The sequence below is a fragment of the Carassius carassius genome, chromosome 1 (genome assembly GCF_963082965.1).
Source record: "Carassius carassius chromosome 1, fCarCar2.1, whole genome shotgun sequence".
Classification (NCBI taxonomy): Eukaryota; Metazoa; Chordata; class Actinopteri; order Cypriniformes; family Cyprinidae; genus Carassius; species Carassius carassius.
This window is the reverse complement of record NC_081755.1, coordinates 20,679,131-20,700,681: the sequence shown is the minus strand read 5'-3', so window position 1 is coordinate 20,700,681 and position 21,551 is coordinate 20,679,131. Positions and strand designations below refer to the sequence as shown.

At 35.6% G+C, this 21,551-nt stretch overlaps 2 protein-coding genes across 2 annotated transcripts in view; one reads left to right on the top strand and one right to left on the bottom strand.

Moving 5' to 3' along the window:
• Positions 1-5,940, bottom strand: part of helz (helicase with zinc finger) — a 53,980-nt gene extending 48,040 nt beyond the window's left edge. Inside the window, exons 1-4 of the mRNA XM_059550778.1 lie at positions 5,807-5,940; positions 3,315-3,521; positions 1,386-1,422; positions 433-557 (exon numbers count right to left, since the gene is read on the bottom strand). Of these exons, the coding sequence (XP_059406761.1) occupies positions 433-557; positions 1,386-1,422; positions 3,315-3,503 (351 nt within the window). The 5' untranslated portion in view covers positions 3,504-3,521; positions 5,807-5,940. The remainder of the gene's footprint in view (positions 1-432; positions 558-1,385; positions 1,423-3,314; positions 3,522-5,806) is intronic.
• Positions 5,941-7,827: 1,887 nt separating this feature from the next.
• The window catches only part of pitpnc1a (phosphatidylinositol transfer protein cytoplasmic 1a), a 92,999-nt gene continuing 79,275 nt past the window's right edge, over positions 7,828-21,551 (top strand). The window contains exon 1 of the mRNA XM_059550766.1: positions 7,828-8,470. Coding sequence (XP_059406749.1) covers positions 8,423-8,470 — 48 coding nt within the window. The 5' untranslated portion in view covers positions 7,828-8,422. The remainder of the gene's footprint in view (positions 8,471-21,551) is intronic.

The following is a 21,551-nucleotide window of genomic DNA, read 5'->3' as shown; positions in this document are numbered from 1 at the left end:
GGAAGTTTACAGTGCAACTGTAAAGCTTATGACACAACTTCACAATTTAGAGTGAAACTGTAAAGCTTTACAAAGAACTTAAACTTGAGGGCAAAATTTGATATTTTAAACCAAAACTGTAGTTTATAGCACAACTGTAAACGTTAGAACAAAATAGTCAAGGGTCATACTATCGTTTACAGTGCAAATGCAAAATTTACAGCACAAATGTAGAATTTCAAACAAAATTGTAAAGCTTCATAAGCATAATAAGTTGAGAGGAATTTTAAAGATTAAAAAAAAAAGATTTAAAGCAAATTGAAGTGTATAGTCCAGTTGTAAATCTTGCTCAATTGTAAAACTGTAAGTCTTAGAAGATATATATCATGATGTCAATTTGAAACACAATACATGAAGCTACTTCATTTGGAGAGGAACTGTGAGTTGGTTTACCAGTGGTTCTCCATAGAGAGCTTTAGAGAGAACGCTGCACACTTCTTGTAAGCTTCCATCCAGCAGCATACTCTGAAGACCTGCCCTGAAACTGCCCTCTTCCTTCCCTAGCTCCTCAGCAAACACTGTGAACAAACACACCAACACACCCCAGTGATCAACACAAAAACCAGACATCCCATAATCTTGAGAGCTGTCTGATGAGAGCCATCGTTCTACTTGAGAGCCTTTTATCAATTTCACAGGTATCGCAATTTTGATATGACATACTATTTTACGTTTCATCTTGTTTTCAACTTTTTAAATAGATTATCACATTTCTACTATATTAAAAAATATTTTTTTGAGAGAAAAGCAAATTTTTAAAATAAATTAAACATTACATGAACTAATATATATATATATATATATATATATATATATATATATATATTTTTTTTTTTTTTTTTAAGGGACAGTTCAAAATTTTGTTACCATCTACTCACTCGCCAAACCTGTAGAATTTATTTCTTATGTTGGTAACCAAATAGTTGCTGGCAGCCATTGACTTCCATATTATTAGTTTTGTAATATTATGGAAGTAAATGGCTGCTGTCAACAAAATATATTTTGCGCTCAACAGAACAAAGAAACTCATACAGGTTTGGACCAAGTGGAGGGTGACCAAATAATGACAAAATATTTCGCTTTGGGTTAACTATAGGGCTGGATGATTAATTGAAAATTAATCGAAACCGAAATTCAGAACCTCTAACCGATTTTAGGCCATAATCGGCCAGCCCTAGTTAACTATACCTTTAAAAAAACATTTACACAGATTCAACCTAAAAGAACTTAACAGTATATATTTTTTTTAAATAATAAAAATACTAAAAGAGACCAAAGAATATGGTCAATGGTAAATCCTGCTGATAATGATAGTTTTATTGTTGTTGTTGTAGTTGTTATCTTACCATGCTTGCAGTCTTCATCAGCCTGATCGTAGTCCTTCTGTTGAATCAAAAAAGCAAAAGGTCATGTGTTACTTATCCACTCTCCAATTAAAAATATATGCTATAAATGGGTGCATAAATAACTAAGAAATTATAAAAATAAATGCATATACATCCCCATACAAATGGGATTATTGTTTTATTTTTGGTTAAGCAACAGTGACAAAACAGTATTTAAAATTCTGAAGTGAATGTCTGATCTTCAGTGCTGCTTTGCCACTTTACGTCTTCATAAACACCCCAAAAATTAAAAGGTATATATATATATATATAAAACCATAAACACACACACACACAGTCGTGGCCAAAAGTTTTGAGAATTACATAAATATTAGTTTTCAAAATGTTTGCTGCTAAACTGCTTTTAGATCTTTGTTTCAGTTGTTTCTGTGATGTACTGAAATATAATTACAAGCACTTCATATGTTTCAAAGGCTTTTATCCACAATTACATGACATTTATGCAAAGAGTCAGTATTTGCAGTGTTGGCCCTTCTTTTTCAGGACCTCTGCAATTCGACTGGGCATGCTCTCAATCAACTTCTGGGCCAAATCCTGACTGATAGCAACCCATTCTTTCATAATCACTTCTTGGAGTTTGTCAGAATTTGTGGGTTTTTGTTTGTCCACCCGCCTCTTGAGGATTGACCACAAGTTCTCAATGGGATTAAGATCTGGGGAGTTTCCAGGCCATGGACCCAAAATTTCAACATTCTGGTCCCCGAGCCACTTAGTTATCACTTTTGCCTTATGGCACGGTGCTCCATCGTGCTGGAAAATGCATTGTTCCTCACCAAACTGTTGTTGGACTGTTGGAAGAAGTTGCTGTTGGAGGGTGTTTTGGTACCATTCTTTATTCATAGCTGTGTTTTTGGGCAGAATTGTGAGTGAGCCCACTCTCTTGGATGAGAAGCAACCCCACACATGAATGGTGTCAGGATGCTTTACTGTTGGCATGACACAGGACTGATGGTAGCTCTCACCTTTTCTTCTCCGGACAAGCCTTTTTCCAGATGCCCCAAACAATCCGAAAGGGGCTTCATCGGAGAATATGACTTTGCCCCAGTCCTCAGCAGTCCATTCACTATACTTTCTGCAGAAGATCAATCTGTCCCTGATATTTTTTTTGGAGAGAAGTGGCTTCTTTGCTGCCCTTCTTGACACCAGGCCATCTTCCAAAAGTCTTGGCCTCACTGTGCGTGCAGATGCGCTCACACCTGCCTGCTGCCATTCCTGAGCAAGCTCTGCACTGGTGGCACTCCGATCCCGCAGCTGAATCCTCTTTAGGAGACGATCCTGGCGCTTGCTGGACTTTCTTGGACACCCTGAAGCCTTCTTTACAAGAATTGAACCTATTTCCTTGAAGTTCTTGATGATCCTATAAATTGTTGATTTAGGTGCAATCTTAGTAGCCACAATATCCTTGCCTGTGAAGCCATTTTTATGCAACGCAATGATGGCTGCACGCGTTTCTTTGCAGGTCACCATGGTTAACAATGGAAAAACAATGATTTCAAGCATCACCATCCTTTTAACATGTCAAGTCTGCCATTCTAACCCAATCAGCCTGACATAATGATCTCCAGCCTTGTGCTCGTCAACATTCTCACCTGAGTTAACAAGACGATTACTGAAATGATCTCAGCAGGTCCTTTAATGACAGCAATGAAATGCAGTGGAAAGGTTTTTTTGGGATTAAGTTCATTTTCATGGCAAAGAAGGACTATGCAATTCATCTGATCACTCTTCATAACATTCTGGAGTATATGCAAATTGCTATTATAAAAACTTAAGCAGCAACTTTTCCAATATTTATGTAATTCTCAAAACCTTTGGCCATGAATTGCCTAAACACTTCAGTAATAGAGTTAAGGAAACATGCAGCCTCACCAGCTGGAGTCGTGCTGCTATGCGGTAGAGCAGGGCGCGCTTTCGGAGGAAGGCCGTGCTGGGGGCCAGGGTCCGGGGCCCCATGGCCAACAGGGCCTCTGTGCTGTGAGCCACTGCCGCCTCATACTCCTGCCTCACTAATGATCCAATGGCCTCGTCACATGACTTCTGTGGCCTCCTGTCCTCCATGACTCTGGGACAGAGTTTCTGGGAGACACAAAGGGTTAAACAACTCAATATGATTATTATTCAAGGCAGAAACAACTATAAAAGCAGCAGAAGGCACATTCAAAAGTTTGTTTATCTGAAGAATTAGCTAAAACTCACTGAGAAATGTGCTGAACACATAAAAGGGCATTCAAATACACATCTTCCCACTGGTTGAACTGGTTTGTGCGAATACTGTTGTAGTGTGGACTCATTTTTCCTTTTCTGTAATAATTAGGTCACAGCTGTAACGCCCATCTGGGCTGAGTTAGTGGAGGCTGCTGTGAACGCTTTTTCCACATTGTTTTTTTTGTTGTTGAGTGGATGATTCAAATATTGTATTGCATGCAACTAAAACAAAACCCAACCCACTAATCGTAAAGCTAAATATTATATTTATATTTTATATTATATTGATCATAATATGACCAGACACCAGCAACAGCTTGTTCGTTCACGGGCTTAACTTTAAATATAAATCAAAATTATTTTCTAAACTGTAATGTACCATAAAATAACCAGAAATGCCATCGCTTTGCAAATGTACTATGGAAACTAGAGTCCCCAACAAAATACAATAAATACAGTTATTTTTATTAATGTAAAACCATATGTGGAGAAATGGCATCTATACAAACAAAATTTGCCTGTTGTTTTTCTTTCTTTCTTTTGGACTATGATCACCAAAACCCACTACATTACCAGATTTACCACAGTAAGAATAACTGTAGTTGAATCTTGGTGAATCCATTTATACTACAATTCTTATAATTCATAATAATTATAATGCTTATTATACCTTTTCCCAAAAATATGGGCAAAAATTATACAAACCTCTAGGATGGTTTTAATATAAAGCGTTATATATAACCTGGAAAATTATATATTATATATATATTATATATTTATTTATTTTTTAAGAGGTAACTACTATTGTGCCCACCAAAAAATATGCTTTAACTTTACATAATTTTAAATACAATGCTGCTTTTATCTTAATATTTATTTTACATTATTACATGTAATGTAGTCTGGGGCTGCAAGAAAAAAATTAACTGGAAACTTTATCAGCTATCAGAAAAATATGATATATAAAACAAATGTATACAAATTTATTTACTTTATGCTTATAAGTTAATGATCGCAATAACTCATATAATGTGAAATGAATTGTAACCATCTATCAAATCCATTGGATCCTGCAAGTTGTTAATAAAGTTTGGTTATAGACAGTCGAAAACAATATTGATGTAGTCTCACATGACAAACATATAAGATGACGTACATAACTGTACTATTGTTGATATTTGCATAACGTCTGGTTTCCATGTATAACACACACACAGAGAGTGCAGAGTGTCTCTCACTTCCACACACAGAGAATGGGACTGTCCGATATCACACAATAACACAGTCTTCTCAAACCAACATCTAATTAACCTCCAGCGCGCCAAACAAGGCAACTGAGCCTCAGTAAAATATATAAACACTCTATATTTGGATACCGGGTCAGTTAATAATAGATGTCCCGTCTGAGTGCGAGTGTGTGGCCGCGCTTCAAAAGCTAGTGAGCTGCCTACCCAGACAACACCAGACGCCTTCGAGACGCTCGCTTCCAGCGTTCCATTAGAACGTTCGAAAAAAGCGCTTACGGCGCTCAGCCGTGATGTCTGGGAAGGCAGCCCGCTAGGGTTTGAAACACAGCCACTGTGTCCGGTCCATCCAGGAGAACAACAACAACTGCGTGTGTGTGGCCAAATAAACGCAAATACACTCCAAACCAGCCATAGTGCGCGGTTACATGCGATATATTAGCACGGGGCGAGCATAGGGGTTGATAATCACGATTAATCACGAGAGGGAAAGGTTATAATATGTGTGTGGACTGCGATGATCGCTGCTCTCTTGGCCTTGGGCTCCAGCCGCCCCCGGACACACAGATTCACACGATCCTGCAACATTACCAAAACAATCCGCACTGATTCTCACTCAGATACACCCTGCACTCGCGCATCTGCCCGTGTGTGTGGTGAACGGCACAAGATGTGACGCGAGGATCGCAGTTAGACGCGAGCATCTTTAGCTGCTAGTCAGTGTAGCGCAGCTGCGCTCGGGCCTTGTCATCATCACAATAATCGTGCACACGCGCGCCGCGATTTTTCGCGTTCTGACGCACGGGACACGCGAGCTGACAGCCGCATCTGGATGTCGGGACAGACGGCTGGCGGAGGTGAGGAGGGCGGACGGTGCACCGCAGTAAGGTGTTAGAGGAAGTCTGCACTTACCTAGCTTTACTTTCTACGCCATCTTGGATCCACTTGTCAGCCTGTCGCAATGCATTATGGGCCCGATTTTTCTGCGCACTGCTTCCTGCCAGCGAGGACCCTCACACTTCAGAGCAGGGGGCTTTTAGATTTTATTCCTCTCTGCCAGTCCCTTCCTAAAATATAAAGGCATGTAGAAGAGCAGTTCATACGGAGTTGTGTAATTAGTAATGGTTGGCTATTTAATAAATAAAGATTGTAATTAATTAATAATTGGCTTTTATATTGTAAAAAAATACATACTTTTTATTATATTGACGGTGTGTGTGTGTGTGTGTGTGTGTGTTTTTCTTCTGCTCAGTAATATTGGATGTACCTCAGATACTTTATGCAAAATTCTAATGGATTTGTATAGAACTTCAACTTCACTCTAACCACTGGTCAAAAGTTTGCAGGATTTTTAAATTATTTTTTAAAATTATTTTCTCTTACACTACCAGTCAAAAGATTTTGGACAGCGAGAATTTTTATGTTTTTTATTTGTTTATTTATTTATTTGTTTTATAATTATCTTCTGCTCACCAAGCCTGCGTTTATTTGCTTCAAACAACAGCAAAAGCAGTAATATTGTGAAATATTTTTACTATTTGAACTGCTTTCTATTTGAATATATTTTAAAATGTAATTTATTTATGTGATTTCAAAGCCGAATTTTAGCATCATTACAAAAAATATTTATTATTATTATTATTATGTTGAAAATAGCAGAGTAGTTTTTTTTTAGGTTTCTTTGATGAACAGCAAATTCAGAAGAACAGCATTTAGCTGAAAAAGATAAATGAAACATTATCTGAAACATAAACGTCTATATCATCCCTTTTGACCAATTTAATGCATCCTTGCTAAATAAAAGTATTCATTTCTATAAATTCATAATTTAAAAATATATATATAATGATTTGAATATACTGACTCCAAGCTTGTGAATGGTATAGTGTATAATGTTGCAAAAGCTTTTTATTTCAGATAAATACTGATCTTTGGATCTTTCTATTCATCAAAGAATACTAACAATTTACTCAACCGTTTTAAATATTGATAATAATAATAAATGTTTCCTGAACAGCAAATCAGCATATTTGAATGATTTCTTAAGAGTCATGTGCCACTGAAGACTGGGGTAATGATGCTAAAAATTCAGCATTGATATCACAGAAATAAATTACATTTTAAAATACTGTATATTCCAATAGGAAGTAGTTCTTTTAAACAGGAGAAATATTTCACAATATTAATATCAATGCCTTAATATCAATTTTTGATCAAAATAAATGCAGAGAATTCTTTAAAAAAATTGTACTGTCCAAAAACTTTTGTCTGGGAGTAGATGCTCACAACGTTTAATAGTAATCTAAAAGTAATATTGTGACATATTATTATAACTAAAAGTGTTCTATTATTTTTATTGATAAATGGATGGATAGAGATCCCTCAGAAATCATTCTAATATGCGGAGTTGCAGCTCAGAAAACTTCTGTTACTCAAAACAGTTTTGTTACTTATTTTTTAATTTTATTTATTTTTTATTTTTTGAAAACTGTACTTTTTTCAGGATTCCTTGATGAATTATCAATTTAACAAATCTTTGCTGAATTGAAGTCAAAATAATTGCATAAATCTATTCCATTCTGTCACATATAACAACAACAACAACAACAACGATAATAGCCTGATAATCATTTATTTTAAGATGTTTGATATTTCTAATTTCATACTTATATATATATATATATATATATATATATATATATATATATATATATATATTTACTGAATATTGATTTATTTAATATTTGTCACAGTATGTTACATTTTGTAGTGTCTTATGTTACAGAGCATATAAGAGACCCGGTTTTGATTTTCTTAACCACTTGCAAACTCACAAAACAAACAAACAAACAACTCTTTTTCGCTGTGTCTCTTGCTGCGGTTGGTGTGTGATGTTGCAGTGAGCAGCGCCGCCTGTCGCCTGAAGGCGGTATTATCCGATGAAAACACTGGGATGCGTTGCAGCACACCGCCACAGCGTGTCTTTCTCCTCGCAAACTTACCATCCCGCGTTAGCGCAGCGGACGAAACGACAGCATCTCTCATTTCACTAGACGAGGAAAACAATGACGCTAACTCAAGCTGCACCGAGTTCGCTCTGAGATTTGCGCAAACCATCGCTGTATCATCATCATCATCATCTACGCGGAGCGGGACGGGACAGGTGCACGGCACGCAGGGCTACGTGACAAAGAAGACGAGAGCAGAGACCCGCTTCTTTCTAAAGTTTAACCCCCCACAAACACCGAGACGCCGCGACAGTCGTCTTCTCCGCTGGGTTTCTGGCGCGTTTCCCTGTGCGTAAAAGCGCACGAGCCTCGGCGGATTCCAAGAGTGACTTCATTACAACATCACAAGCTGCGCGCGGAACACACATCGCCGAGCAAGCGCGTTCCCACAGAAGTGCACTGTTATATTTCCCATCTTTATCTATGACAACTCGTGATTGCATTCATCTCCAGATGGCTGAATTGATTTAAATGATCTCTGGCACTCGATCTAGCGCGTGGGAATCACAAGGAGAGGACAATGTTGTTGAAGGAGTACCGGATATGCATGCCACTAACAGTGGAAGAGGTAAGTTTATATTTAGTGATTGTGAAAATATATGAAAACGGTTCATATCCAGTAACTAATTTGTAGAGTGGCGTACTATTTACTCCATTGACTTTTATTGTAGGCTAGTTAATGTGACCCAAATTACATTTTTGTTCAGTTTATTTCAGTTTCGTTGTGTGCAACTTTCCCTCTTTTCTCAGAGAAAGATCTGTAGTTAAATCCACTTGGTGGAGCTGTAGAACTTTCCGTCTCTGTTACTACTTTGAGTTGTTGTTGTTGTTCATTTAGTGCGGTTTTAAGATATTTTTCTAAAATGGGAAAACAAGATAGTGATGATTATTTTGATCAACTTTTCATTGCAGTCATCGGATGGCAACGGAGGCTGTTTTATAAGTGCCTCTCTATCAAACCAGTGTTTTTACTGAAACGGAAGACCGATATAATCTTTTATTCTCTAACGTAGCAGCGTTTTGATTGCATTACATTGGGGTTGTTTGGATCCACAGTAGCTGGATCCTGATCCTAACAGTATAATGAAAACAAATATTTAACATCAGCCTGGATGTTCAATCCATAAAAACCATAAAATCAGATTTGATGTTCAGATGTTACACGTGTACACATAAAAAGTTGACCAAATTCACTTATTGGCAATTAAAAAACAAGCTATAAGCACCCATTTCAAAGGGATGTATGAAGGAAAACATGATTTTTTTTTAAGGAATATATATATATAAGAGACAAGTCTCTTGTGTGTATATACAGATAGCTTTTAATGTGATCTAAACACTGAGAACTAATATCCAGACAATTTCTGTTCCCACTAACTAGGTACGAATATAGTCTGTGCATATGCGCATGAATCTGCATCTCGAATCGACTGCCTGAATGTGACTGTATTTGGATGGTATGGATCTGAGATCAGATCTATCAGTACAGCATCAGAGTGGCTGCTGTCTTCCCGTCATGTGGCTTTGTGCTTCTGCAGCCCATCTGCTGACTGACACCACAGATGTATTTTGTGTTCAAGCAAGCATCTTTGTTAATATCCGTGTTTCACAAATCTAGGTATCCATCCGTTTGCATACTGAAAATAGAGTAAGCTAGACCCCAAATTAGCATGACATTCTGATGGCTTGATTATCATTATAAAACAATTAGCACATCTGTGATATGTTTGTGGACATGGGCGTGTGTTTTAATAGGAGGGAACAGCCATCTGCAGACGTTATGGTTGATTGATTTACCTAGCAACGGCTGAGACTGTTAGTTAAAATCTGTTTGATCAATTAAAGGTCTCATGAGAGGTTGCTGAGCTGATAGCGCGATTACAGATCATGGCTTCCCAGATGTCTTCAGATGACATGTTGACTGCCATCAAGGACATATTCTTGGTTCTTGGAAACAAGTGCGAGTCTTGCTTTTGCTGAATGTTGTATTTGTAGAGAGTTACCCTCTTTGTATGCATGCACTGAACGAACATTCATTTAAACATTTATCGGCCTTGAGTGATAAAGACCTCCAAGTCGCCTGCCGGACTCAATTCATTACAGATAATCAGTTGTGGAGGGATGCCAGAAAAAAAGAAAAAAAATGAGTGAGGTGATAAAATGAAAGCTCCTCTCCTGAGCTTGAGTAAGTTTTAGATATCATCTCGTCCCATGACATGATTATTTTATTTGGTATTTGGTTTTTTATTTTTGCTACAGATACCTTAGAAAACAAGTTGTGAATCTTCAGGTTGTTTTTATTTTTATGTTTTCTTATTTTTACTGAAAGGAACTTTATTCTTGATTGTTAATGTACTGAACACATTTCTATTTATTCCTATAGTTTTAATATACATTTTATATTTATGCATTTATATTTATTTTATATTTATACATTTTATATTTTTTATATTTTTATATATTTGCATTTATATTAAGATATTTTTTTCTGAACCTTTAGGTATTTTATTTTGATTTCATTTTGTTTTATTACCAAAACATACATTATCAAAAAACAAAAATTAAAGTGAATGTAGTGAGATATCAAAGTTACTGATAAGTCAAGTATGCAAACAAGTGAATAGCAAAATATACCGTGTAGGTTTTAAATACAAAGAAAACGAAATGTGTAAATGTGTGGTGAAACACAGTTTAAAAAATGCTGTGCAGACATGTTAGTTTTATCATTTTAAAACTGCTACAGCAGCCCGGAAGATGCATGGTCGTTAACATGCAGTGAGTTTGAACAGATCTTTATTTTTGCGGCACCGTTTTAAATAGGATTTTTCTTTACTATAATCAGTAATAAAGTTTGCCATATGTAACTTAGCATTCATTCATCGGTCATGCACAGACTCAGCGGTTCTCTTGGTTCTTGGGACATTTTGAGTCTGTTTTAAACAATTCAACAAATCAAGTGAGAACAGCTCAGATCATCAGTCCATTTTGGATATGAATCGTTCAGTGTGTTTTGCAAACTGATTGAGCAGTTTCCTGACAAAGAATTTGATTAAAAAGGAGACTTTAAGCGTACATGTCCATTTTCTTTCCTTTTGGTCTCATTGCTGTTTGGGAGAAAACTTTATGATATCCAAGAGATCTCAATTAAAGAATGATACTTTCCTTTCCTTTCCTTGACTGCCAGTTTTATTCAACAGCAATTATTCTATCTCAACTATGAAATAAATACAGTAACATCTTTATTAGGTGAGAAATCAAGGCGTGAAGCAGGGGCTACACAAGTGCAAGGAAAGATGCTTGCTTTGCTTTAATTGGACATTTTTCTGTTGCAACTCAAGGTTCTCTTAAAATTGGATTGTAATGACTTTCACTAGTCACTGAAGATTTTGAAGTGTGAGATTTTGGATGAAGTGATGGACTTGGATAGATCCTGCTCTTGAGTAAAAAAAGCAAGCTAAAATGCATTACAAAGTCACAAACTTTATCTTTCATTCCATATATATACACTTTTCATCCCTCATCTTTGTCAAGATAATGAAAGTGCTGTTCTGAAGAGTGTGCATGTACTGTAGTACCCTGGAGAGTCCTGGAGAGCCCACATTAGGGTATGTTTCCACAACAATGATATACTTAAAATGGAAATGTTTTTCCTTTGCATTTTTGAAAAGCTTCATGTTTAGATCCCCACTCAGTTGGATCCTCGAAAATGACTGAAATGCTGTATTATGCATCCCAGACCAGTAGATGGGAGGACTGTATGATTTATCGAATGCAATTAATCGCGATTGTATTGCACAGTTTGTCAGTAAAGCCAGTTCTGTGATTTAGTAGTAAACCTCCTTCACCTGCTTTCAGGTGGAGCAGCATTTTCTACACAGAGCTGTAGTTCTCTGACAAGCTATGCAAAATCGCATTCGTAATCACAGACGATATAATTGTAAGATTATGAAAGCTGTGACAGCTGTTTGTGTATCTTCTCAGTGAACTACAGCTCTGTGTAGTAAATTCTGCTCCATCTGAAAGTACGTGAAAATAACACATTTAATAACATGTCTTTACTCCAAACTCCCTTTATAACATCATTCGAGTGTTTGAAATAAATCCTTCTGTGAGATGTGTATTCTTAAACAGAATTATTAAGGCACACAGTATTTCATTGTATTCTAAGCAGTGATAAAGCCCATGTCGATTAGCATTTCATTATAGATATACTTTATTATTATGAAAATTATAATAATAAGAACTCCGATAAACCATATATTGCTGTAGACGTCTGTTTATTAGTCTTACTGAATCAATGAAAGCAGTTAAATTTTCCGTTTATTCAGCTGCAGTGATTGAGCATTTCCTGGATTTCTTCTTCGGGGCATATTTGTATTTTCACCTTGAGAGCGCCCTCTGGCTTTGGATGGAGATTTACTGCGGATCACAGAACTGTGCTTCACTGAAAGACACACATGACAATCGCAGCTTCTGCTAAATCACATTTATTGCCTTCGCAATTTAATTTCAATTAATTATCCAGCCCTAGTAGATGCCGACATATGCATATGGCATCACCGTTTTTACAAATACACGTTTTTGTAGTTTACAGTACATGGAAACGATTATGATATTATATAAAAAAAATTTAAAAAAGTAGAAAATTTGAAAAGTTAGCATTTTCAGGCCCCAAAACATCATTGTCATGTAAATGAAGGGCCAAAACGCATAAAAGGTTTTGAGTAAAAAAAAAGAAAAAATAGCAACGCAGATGTTAATTATATTTATGTAAAGAGAGAGACACAGAGTACAATATAAAAGATGTTTTCGACGCCATCGCAAAAGACACAATACAAGCTCATATTAATCCATTTTGTGATAACTGAGGAGAGACCATTATAACCTGCTCCCGCCCATATTCGCAGCGGAATCCGAAAATTTTTTTGCACGTTCAAAGTCTAGTGTGACCGCCCCTTTAGAAAAAAACTGAAAACCCCTCTGCCATGATGCAAGGCTGTTGTGAGTCCCATTTTGTTGCTATGCAGTTGCTTGGGTGGCTTTCTGCACATGCTAGATCATGGTGTCTCAGTGTTTCTATATGGCTCATTTCCATTCTTTACTCGATAATACTGTATTCATATAAATTCTGTATAGCTAGTACTGCATGTTCCATCGCGGAGTTTTTTTAACACTAATTTGATGATCGGTTGCAGATGAATAAATTTTGCACACTGTTGCCTGTCTAAAATTGTTTCGTAAAAGAGTATGGTCCACAAATGCAAAGAGATTCACAAAAATCAAACAAATTTTCAAATACTAAGACTACCCTATATGTTAGGAGGTTTACAAAATTCACAAATAAATAAAATGGCCTATGCCATTTATCAACAAAAATATTGTTTTTGGCATTAATTTGAATGAAATGTTTCCCGTGCATACTGTATGTGAATCACTGCATGCATTTGTGGATTTTGAAGCATTTCTAGTGTTGAGATGTTCACACAAATCCACAAATTCATGGACTTCAGTTGCCATATACTCAAGCTAATTATATAACAGACCGCAGCATGTTCTTGCTCCAGCCAATCACATTTATTATTTTCTCTGAAAGCTCCACATATATTTGTGGATCTCATTTGGGTATTTATTTGGAATCATGAAACATTTCTTAAGATAGAAAGATATTATAGAAACCTCCTTTAGCCATAAAACCTGACATCTTTGGGATCATCCGTCTCCGGTTTAAGCTTTTATCGTTTAAACGTTGCTTTCATATCCCCTGCATGAATTTTTTTTAAAGCTCTGTTCATAATCAAGCCTTTGTGTTCAGGTTCTTTTCAGTGAAACGTCTTATTTCTTTTGTAACACATCACAGCTTCAGTTCACGGTAAATTTATTCCAAATTGTTTTAGCAGCTCATAGATTGAGCTGGAAACATCTGAAGTGAATCCTCTGATCTTATTTTATTACTGCGGGCTGTCAGTGGTGGTTCAAATAGGACCGAGACCTGACAAAACCTGATGCTTTTTTTGTATTCACTGTGGTGATATTTGGACAGCAGGGATCAGTGGTGTTCACTTGTGTAGGGCGCATGTAATGCACTGCTCAGGTCAAATGAAAAAGAATGGACAGAATGGGTTAGATTGCCTTGTTGTTGTTTTTTTCTTTTTCTCTAAAGTCTGTCAAATTTATGAAAAAGAGAAAGAAAAAATATTAATATTATTATTAATATTACCTTGCGAAATGCTATTCTCTAGTTTTCATTTCTGACTTCATTTCAAACTCACGATTCGATTTGATACACAGTTTGATTTTCTCAATTATACAGGAAATTAAAAGGTTTCCTTTTTATTAGGCTATTGCTGCACGTTTCTTTCTGAAATTGAAATATAACAAAACTGGATGGATTTTTAAAACAAAAATAAAATAAAAACATAAAATAAGTTACTCAAATAAAATAAATCTCTTAATATAAATAAACTAAGGCTTTGTCTGTGCTCTTTCCCTTTAAAATTAGAGGCAACCACTGCATTTTAATCAATATTCAAACAAAGATGCTGCATACATGCAACATGATCAGTTTTTAATTTAAATTGGACTGTATAATTTCAAAATTTGAAACAAAAACTGAATGGTCTGACTTTAATTTTGTGAAACTATACATACAACATATTTGAACGATAGCAGAGAGCTGAATGAGACACAAATTCACTCTCTGACAGCAGGTGGCGCTTATGAACAGCAATGATATATTGTTTCCTTGGTTAACGCTGTAAACAAAGCAGAGCTGGCGCACTTATGAACACTACTTTAATATGCATCATTCAGAGGCAAGATGAAAAGAAAATGCCATCTAAACTTTTCTAAAGACATTCATGCATTCTGCATTCATATAAACTCCTATCCCAATTGTTTCATTTGAATCGTCACATATTTGAATCGATTTTCAACCAGCTCGCTGTTCATCGTAACATCGCTAGTGGACACTAATGACTTGCCTGAGGTAACTGAAATGCTATGTAACATTTTGTTTACAAGCTGACGTCTTGACTCTTTCTGCAAATAAAACCTTAATTAAGCGACTACATGAGATGTTCATTTATGTTTATTTCGAGTTAAAACTAGTAGTAAGAATGAAGGTATGATCCAACTGAGGCGTTCCTACAGTGATCTGTTGCGCCCCCTCAAAATGCACGAAATCGGCATACTGTCTGAATCATTTCAAATGATTTGTTCGGTAAACGTGCGTACCAAACCAAAAGACCCATACTGAAACTTTTTGGTATGAATACGTAGGCTATACCGTTACACCCCTAAATATTAACATAAATAAGATTAATATACCAAATTAATATTGTTTTCTTCTTTATAATATATTGACACCAGAGCTGGGTAGTAATCGATCACATGTAATCTGTATTAGGTAATCGGATTCCAAAAATTTAGTTCTTGTAATTACGCTGGAGCCTGTCCTCCAACAAAAAACGACCATATAGGTCGTTTGTGCAAGCACCTTATTACGACCTATATTTACTTTTAAAGTTAAGCGCCCCCTAGTGGGCGTAAAAATAATGACAGTATCGCGTTGCGTCTGTCGTCATGAAATGACGTATAACGTCATTACCAATCAAAATGCACGTTTATTTACCGATCTCACAGTATTTCCTACATATTTTACTAGGTGGCTTATTCGTTCGAATGACCACACCTAGGGCTGGACGATTAATCGAAAAATAATCAAAACCGGAATACATAACCTCTAACCGACGTAATTTTCCCATGTCAGTTATTTCGTTTTTTTAATCCTGTTAACACTTCCCCATTAAAAGCATACTACTGCTTGGAAGCATACTACTATGGTTTGGACATTCAAGCGATTAGATGATCAGATGTGTATTATTATATCGAGCTACCATGTTCGCGCAGCTGCATTGTGGCACAAACACTCATATAAACAGTAGATGTGAAGATCACGTGCACAGAGGAACACAGAAACTGGTTGTCAGCGCTGTCCTGTGATTTATCACTAAAGTAGCTTAGAAACTCAAAACTTATTATAGCATTTTTGTGTGTAGCGCACATGAAGCAGCACAAGCGCGTGCACAGAGAGCAGCGGTCGGCTTTCACGCTGCGGGTTCCCGGTTTGTGTCCATTCTCAGACTGTTCTGTGTATTTTAACTGTAGAAAAGGTTGTTCCGAGTCGAAACTACGATACAGAAAACTACATCAGTATATCATCATAAACGCAGCCTCTTTACGTGAACATAAACAGATGAGAAAGAAAAGACACATGTACAGTATTTTTGGTTAAAGAGACAACAGCCTAATAAACGCACTGCCTGTCATTAATGTTAATCAAAGAACAAAAGAAAATCATTCACTGATCTTGACTGAATATATTTAATAACTTTACTTGATTAATCTTTATTTTATTTATAAAAAGAAAACTAGAAAACAGTGTTTTTAAACTTTTAATTAGTTTCTGTACATTAAATTTTGTTTAGTTGTATTTATTTATGATATTGCTAATTGATTTGTTTGTTCCTATCTTATTACTGACTGTTTACTTGTCTTTAACACTTTAATATTTGAAATTTATATTAATCTAGTTGTTTTTGCTATGGTATTTTTTTAATCACAGGCAAAATTCCTCTTGCAGTGTTTTGTAGGCTGCTGATTTTTGCTCATGTTATTCAGCTGCAACAGAATGCTTTGTAAAAAAAAAATTGACATCTAAATGTTTGTCTGATTTTTTTTATCTTATTGGAATCGAAACTATGAATCGATAAGAATCGGAATCGATAAAATTCAAACGATACCCAACCCTAGTAAGAAATGTTGAGAACATAGATAAAAATAACTGCTGATAGTCAATCATATTTACAGTACAAACCTTGTCAGTGAACTATGAGGGCAAAAAAACAAAAGCGAAACAAAATAATCGTTCATTAATCGTAATCGAGGTCAAATGTTCAATTAATCGAGGTTTTGATTTTAGGCCATAATCGTCCAGCCCTAACCACCCCTAACCCCACCCCTAAACCTAACCCTCACAGAAATCATGCTAAATTATGATTTATTGAGCATATACATTTTCATGCACGTCCGTTCCCTGGGATCGAAACCATGATAGCATGATTACATATCAAGGTATAATGCAATAATCTACCAACTGAGCTACACGAAACGCAAATCAGAGTGCAAATAAAAGAGTACAAAACATTAATATGAAACAGGACAGGTTGTTACGCTGGGTACACATTATCTCAGATTTTCTTTTCCTGGTCTATTTGAACTGGCTGTGGCCCTTGAGCCTGTGGTAAATTGAAGGTCAGGGAGGTAGACAGCTGGCTTTTGTTGTATTATGAATGAGCTCCTGCAGAAGTTAATTTTGAGGCTGTTTGGAGGTCTCACACAGATTTGCTGCTGGGCATGTGGTTAATGGATCTGGTCCCAGTCTGTTCGCCCACATCCTTCACGTTCTCTTAAGTTTCGGCTGCGGTTAACTCAACTCCTGGCAGCCCAGATCATTCCTCAGGGTTTCACTGCGAGAGGTGTTTGACCCTGCACCGACCCCCTGACAGAAACACAAAGGTTACAGATGAAAGTGGGGAACCTTAGTGGCAGTGCAAAGACAAATATAGCCTGTCGCACAAGGGCATGATGAGAAGAAAGTATCTGGATGATCCCTGATGCTTATAACATGACTGGACTTCACCATCACAGATAACTTTCATCTGTGTTTTTCATTTATCATCGTGTCTCCTGTTTCCTGATGACACCGAAGAGTGGAAGACCAACAGAAGATCATTAAATACATTCAGCTTATTGATAACTGATTATGACTTATCAGTTTATTATTATTATTTCCTTTTGTTCTTCATATTATTTTGTGCCCATCCGCTGTTAAAATATTTTAATAATAATAATAATAATATTTTATTATTATTATTTCCTCTTATTCATCCTATAGTTTTGTGCTGTGTTCAAATAATACTAATAATACTAATAAACATTTATTTTTCTGTCTTATTATTATCATTATTATTATTATTAATAATATTGCTGTTATTATTGTTGTTATTATTATTTTGTGCCCATCAGCACTGTTTAGATAACAATAATAAATGTAAACTTATCTTGCAATAATAACATTGTTGTTATTATTATTATTATTGTTTTTCTTCATATTATTATTATTATGTGCCTATCAGCACTGTGTTTAGATGATGATGATGATAGTAGAAAATAATAATATTATTATTAATAATAATAATTGAAGAATTGTCTCATTATTATGACGTGTAATTACTAATGATAATAAAGATGATGAAATTATGTAATTTTATCTCCATCCTTTAATAATACTAGTGATAATTACAGTATTGTTATTATCATTATGTACCCATCATACTAATCGTCATCATCCACCAATATTATTAGCATTATTGCCATTCAAACAATTCCGGCTGATTTTAAAGCCATTGTAAAATGTTAAGATCTTGTCCACCTGTGATCACTGCATCAGTTCAGACATCTTGACATCCTCCGTGAACTCACAGTTCCCTGAGATGATTCCTTCATCGTCTGCCTCAGATTCACATCAAAACTGGGAGCTGGAGCTGAGACTGGACACAAGCACCTGAGGCGCAGCTGATTTTATGAGGTGTGAAGGATCGAGGGCTAAACTGATGTCAGTGGCAGTGATAGAGCAGCACCGTTGAAGGCTTGGAGATGATGCTTGCGCTGGTAATGAGCTGCTGTTTGTTTAATGGAGAAACACCCACAGCGCTTTTCATTGACTAGATTACAGAGCAAAAAATATAAAGCACTCTTATCACACACATGGTTTGCCACAATGCCATTCATCATGTAGCATGATAATATTTGAAATGCATGTGTTGGAAGGTCACTGTGATGAGATAGAAGCTCTGAAACATGCATTTAGAGACTTTGTAGTGATTGGAAATAAACCTTGAATGGTCAGATACACACACAATTATGTTGAAATGACAGTCATGTAGAGTTTTCACATAAACACAGTTGGTTGTGTGTTAAACAGCTGGGTGAAAACCAGATGTGTGTCAGTTTATTGGATCCATGCATTCAGTCTTAAAGAAACAGCAGCCTAGTATTTCTATTTGCATTTTGCGTAAAGGTTAACGCTGACTAGTGTTGTCAAAAGTACAGACTGCAATACCGTACAGACTGGTATTGCGTTCGGTACTTTTGACAACTCTAATGCTGACAGCAAGTTAGTCTCGTTATTTAAACTTCTCAGACTTAATAAATGTGGCAAAACAGACAGAATGCAATAGGAACACGATTATTCCAAATCAAATTTACTTTAGAAATCACTCAAATTAAAAAGTTAAACTAAAATAACATCGATGAGTCGATGACTGTACTGTCATGATGTATTGTGAAGAAATTTGTTTATATATTTTTTTTTCAGCTATAATTAATTATACTGACTACATTTTTGCTTATATTTGTGGCAAAGCTACCTGTAATTGTCTCAAAAGTTCTGTGTTTGCATTTCTAACCACAGCTAACTATTTGGGGGATAACCCACCCAAAAACTTAAATTCCGTCATCATTTCTCCAAACCTGTATGAGTTTCTTTCTTCTGCTGAACACAAAAGAAGATAAAAATGTACAATATATATAAATATTTTGTACATTGTGTACAGGCTCAAAACCAAGACATTTCAAAAGCATTGCTTGCTTACTGCTGTATATTTCAGCAAGGCTAAAATAGCATGCATATTTAGGATCACACCGGCATGTAAATGAAGGGATATTCCTGTCTTTAACTCTCTTTCACTGAAGCTGAACTCAACACAAAGCACAAATGTCCCACTTGTATGGAGGTGTTTGGCAGGACGTGAGCTGAAGGTTAACACACATCACACATCGGAGACGTCGGTGAGTCAGCAGGCACTCGATCGCTTGTGTTCTCCCACACAAGACCAGCTAATGAAGTCTTCCAATCAGGAAGCCCCCTGACTCTTAGACACACGCTCACCAAATCAGAGCAGCTCTGTCTGTGAGAGAGCTTGACTTTGTGATTGCCTCTCTTGCCTCCACATTAATGTGTTGATAAAAGCAGCTGACAAGGGGATCCCTGGTTTTTGCCAGCTGTTGCCATCAGCATTCAGTGAAAACTTACAATTACTTTGTGAACAGTAACTTGTATTTCTTGAAACTCTCCCATTTTGCAGTAAATTCAGTATGCTGAATCTTGTCTTTCCAAAATGTTTCGTACAAAGTGACCAGCAGTTTTCCTTTTCCACAAGACAAATGCAATGTCGAGCCCTGCCATAAATGGAACAATAATTATGAGAATTTTTATTAATTTATTCCCCACAGCGAACACAAGGCCTTTGTTTACTTGGAAAACTGTGTCATTAAAGCACATTACTGCCTCAGGCTTGCTTCAGGTGAACTGGCAGTTAATGGAAATGAGTAGTATATATTCTACTGCTTATGTCATGATGATTTATGACTTTGACCTTTGACCTTTTGACAGGTTGAACTTCCGGTGACCTTATGATGGATGGTTTGAACTTCCGGAATGAGTTCAGGGGCTAACCTATGACCGTTTCCCACGCATCGATCATGTGGTTTTGACAGAAAGTTTTACCCTATTGACCTAGTTAGTACTAAATTATAGTTTTTGACGGCTAGTTTAAACGGTAAAGGAAACACTCCCCACGCATCGATCAAGTGGTTTTGACAGAAAGTTTTACCCTATTGACCTAGTTAGTTCTAAATCATGGTTTTAGGAAACCCTCCCGATGCATCGATCATGTGGTTTTGACAGAAGCTGTTTGAACTTTGTGTCAGTTAGCTTGTTTGAAGTTTGTGCCAGCTAACTTGTTTGAACTTTATCCCAGTTATTACGGCTTCTCCCCCCTCCCATCACATTCCTGAGCAGTGTATAAATGGGATCGGTGTGTTCTACGTTTATATATAAAACATCCTATAATTTATGTAATATTTATATAATTTATATAATATAATTAATTATCATGCTAAGGTTGAAAAACATTTCTGTTATTTCACATTCATATATAAAACATTATATCATTTATATAATATAATTAATTATCATGCTAAGGTTGAAAAACATTTTAGTTATTTCATATATGTGACATTTTAGTTATTTCACATTTATATATAAAACATTCTATAATTTATATAATATTTATATAATTTATATACTATAATAATTATCATGCTAAAGTTGAAAACATTTTAGTTATTTCACATTTATATATATATATATATATATATATATATATATATATATATATATATATATATATATATATATATATATATAAAACATTATATAATTTATATATAAAACATTATATAATTTACTAAAACAATTAAAGGTTTAAAACACATTTTAGTTATTTCATATATGAGACATTCAGTTATTTCACATTTATATATATAACATTCTATAATTTATATAATATAATTAATTAAAGGTTTAAAAAACATTTTAGTTATTTCATATATGTGACATTCAGTTATCTCACATTTATATATAAAACATTCTATAATTTATATAATAGAATTATCATGCTAAAGTTGAAAAAGAAAAAACATTTAAGTTATTTCACATTTATATATAAAACATTCTATAATTTATA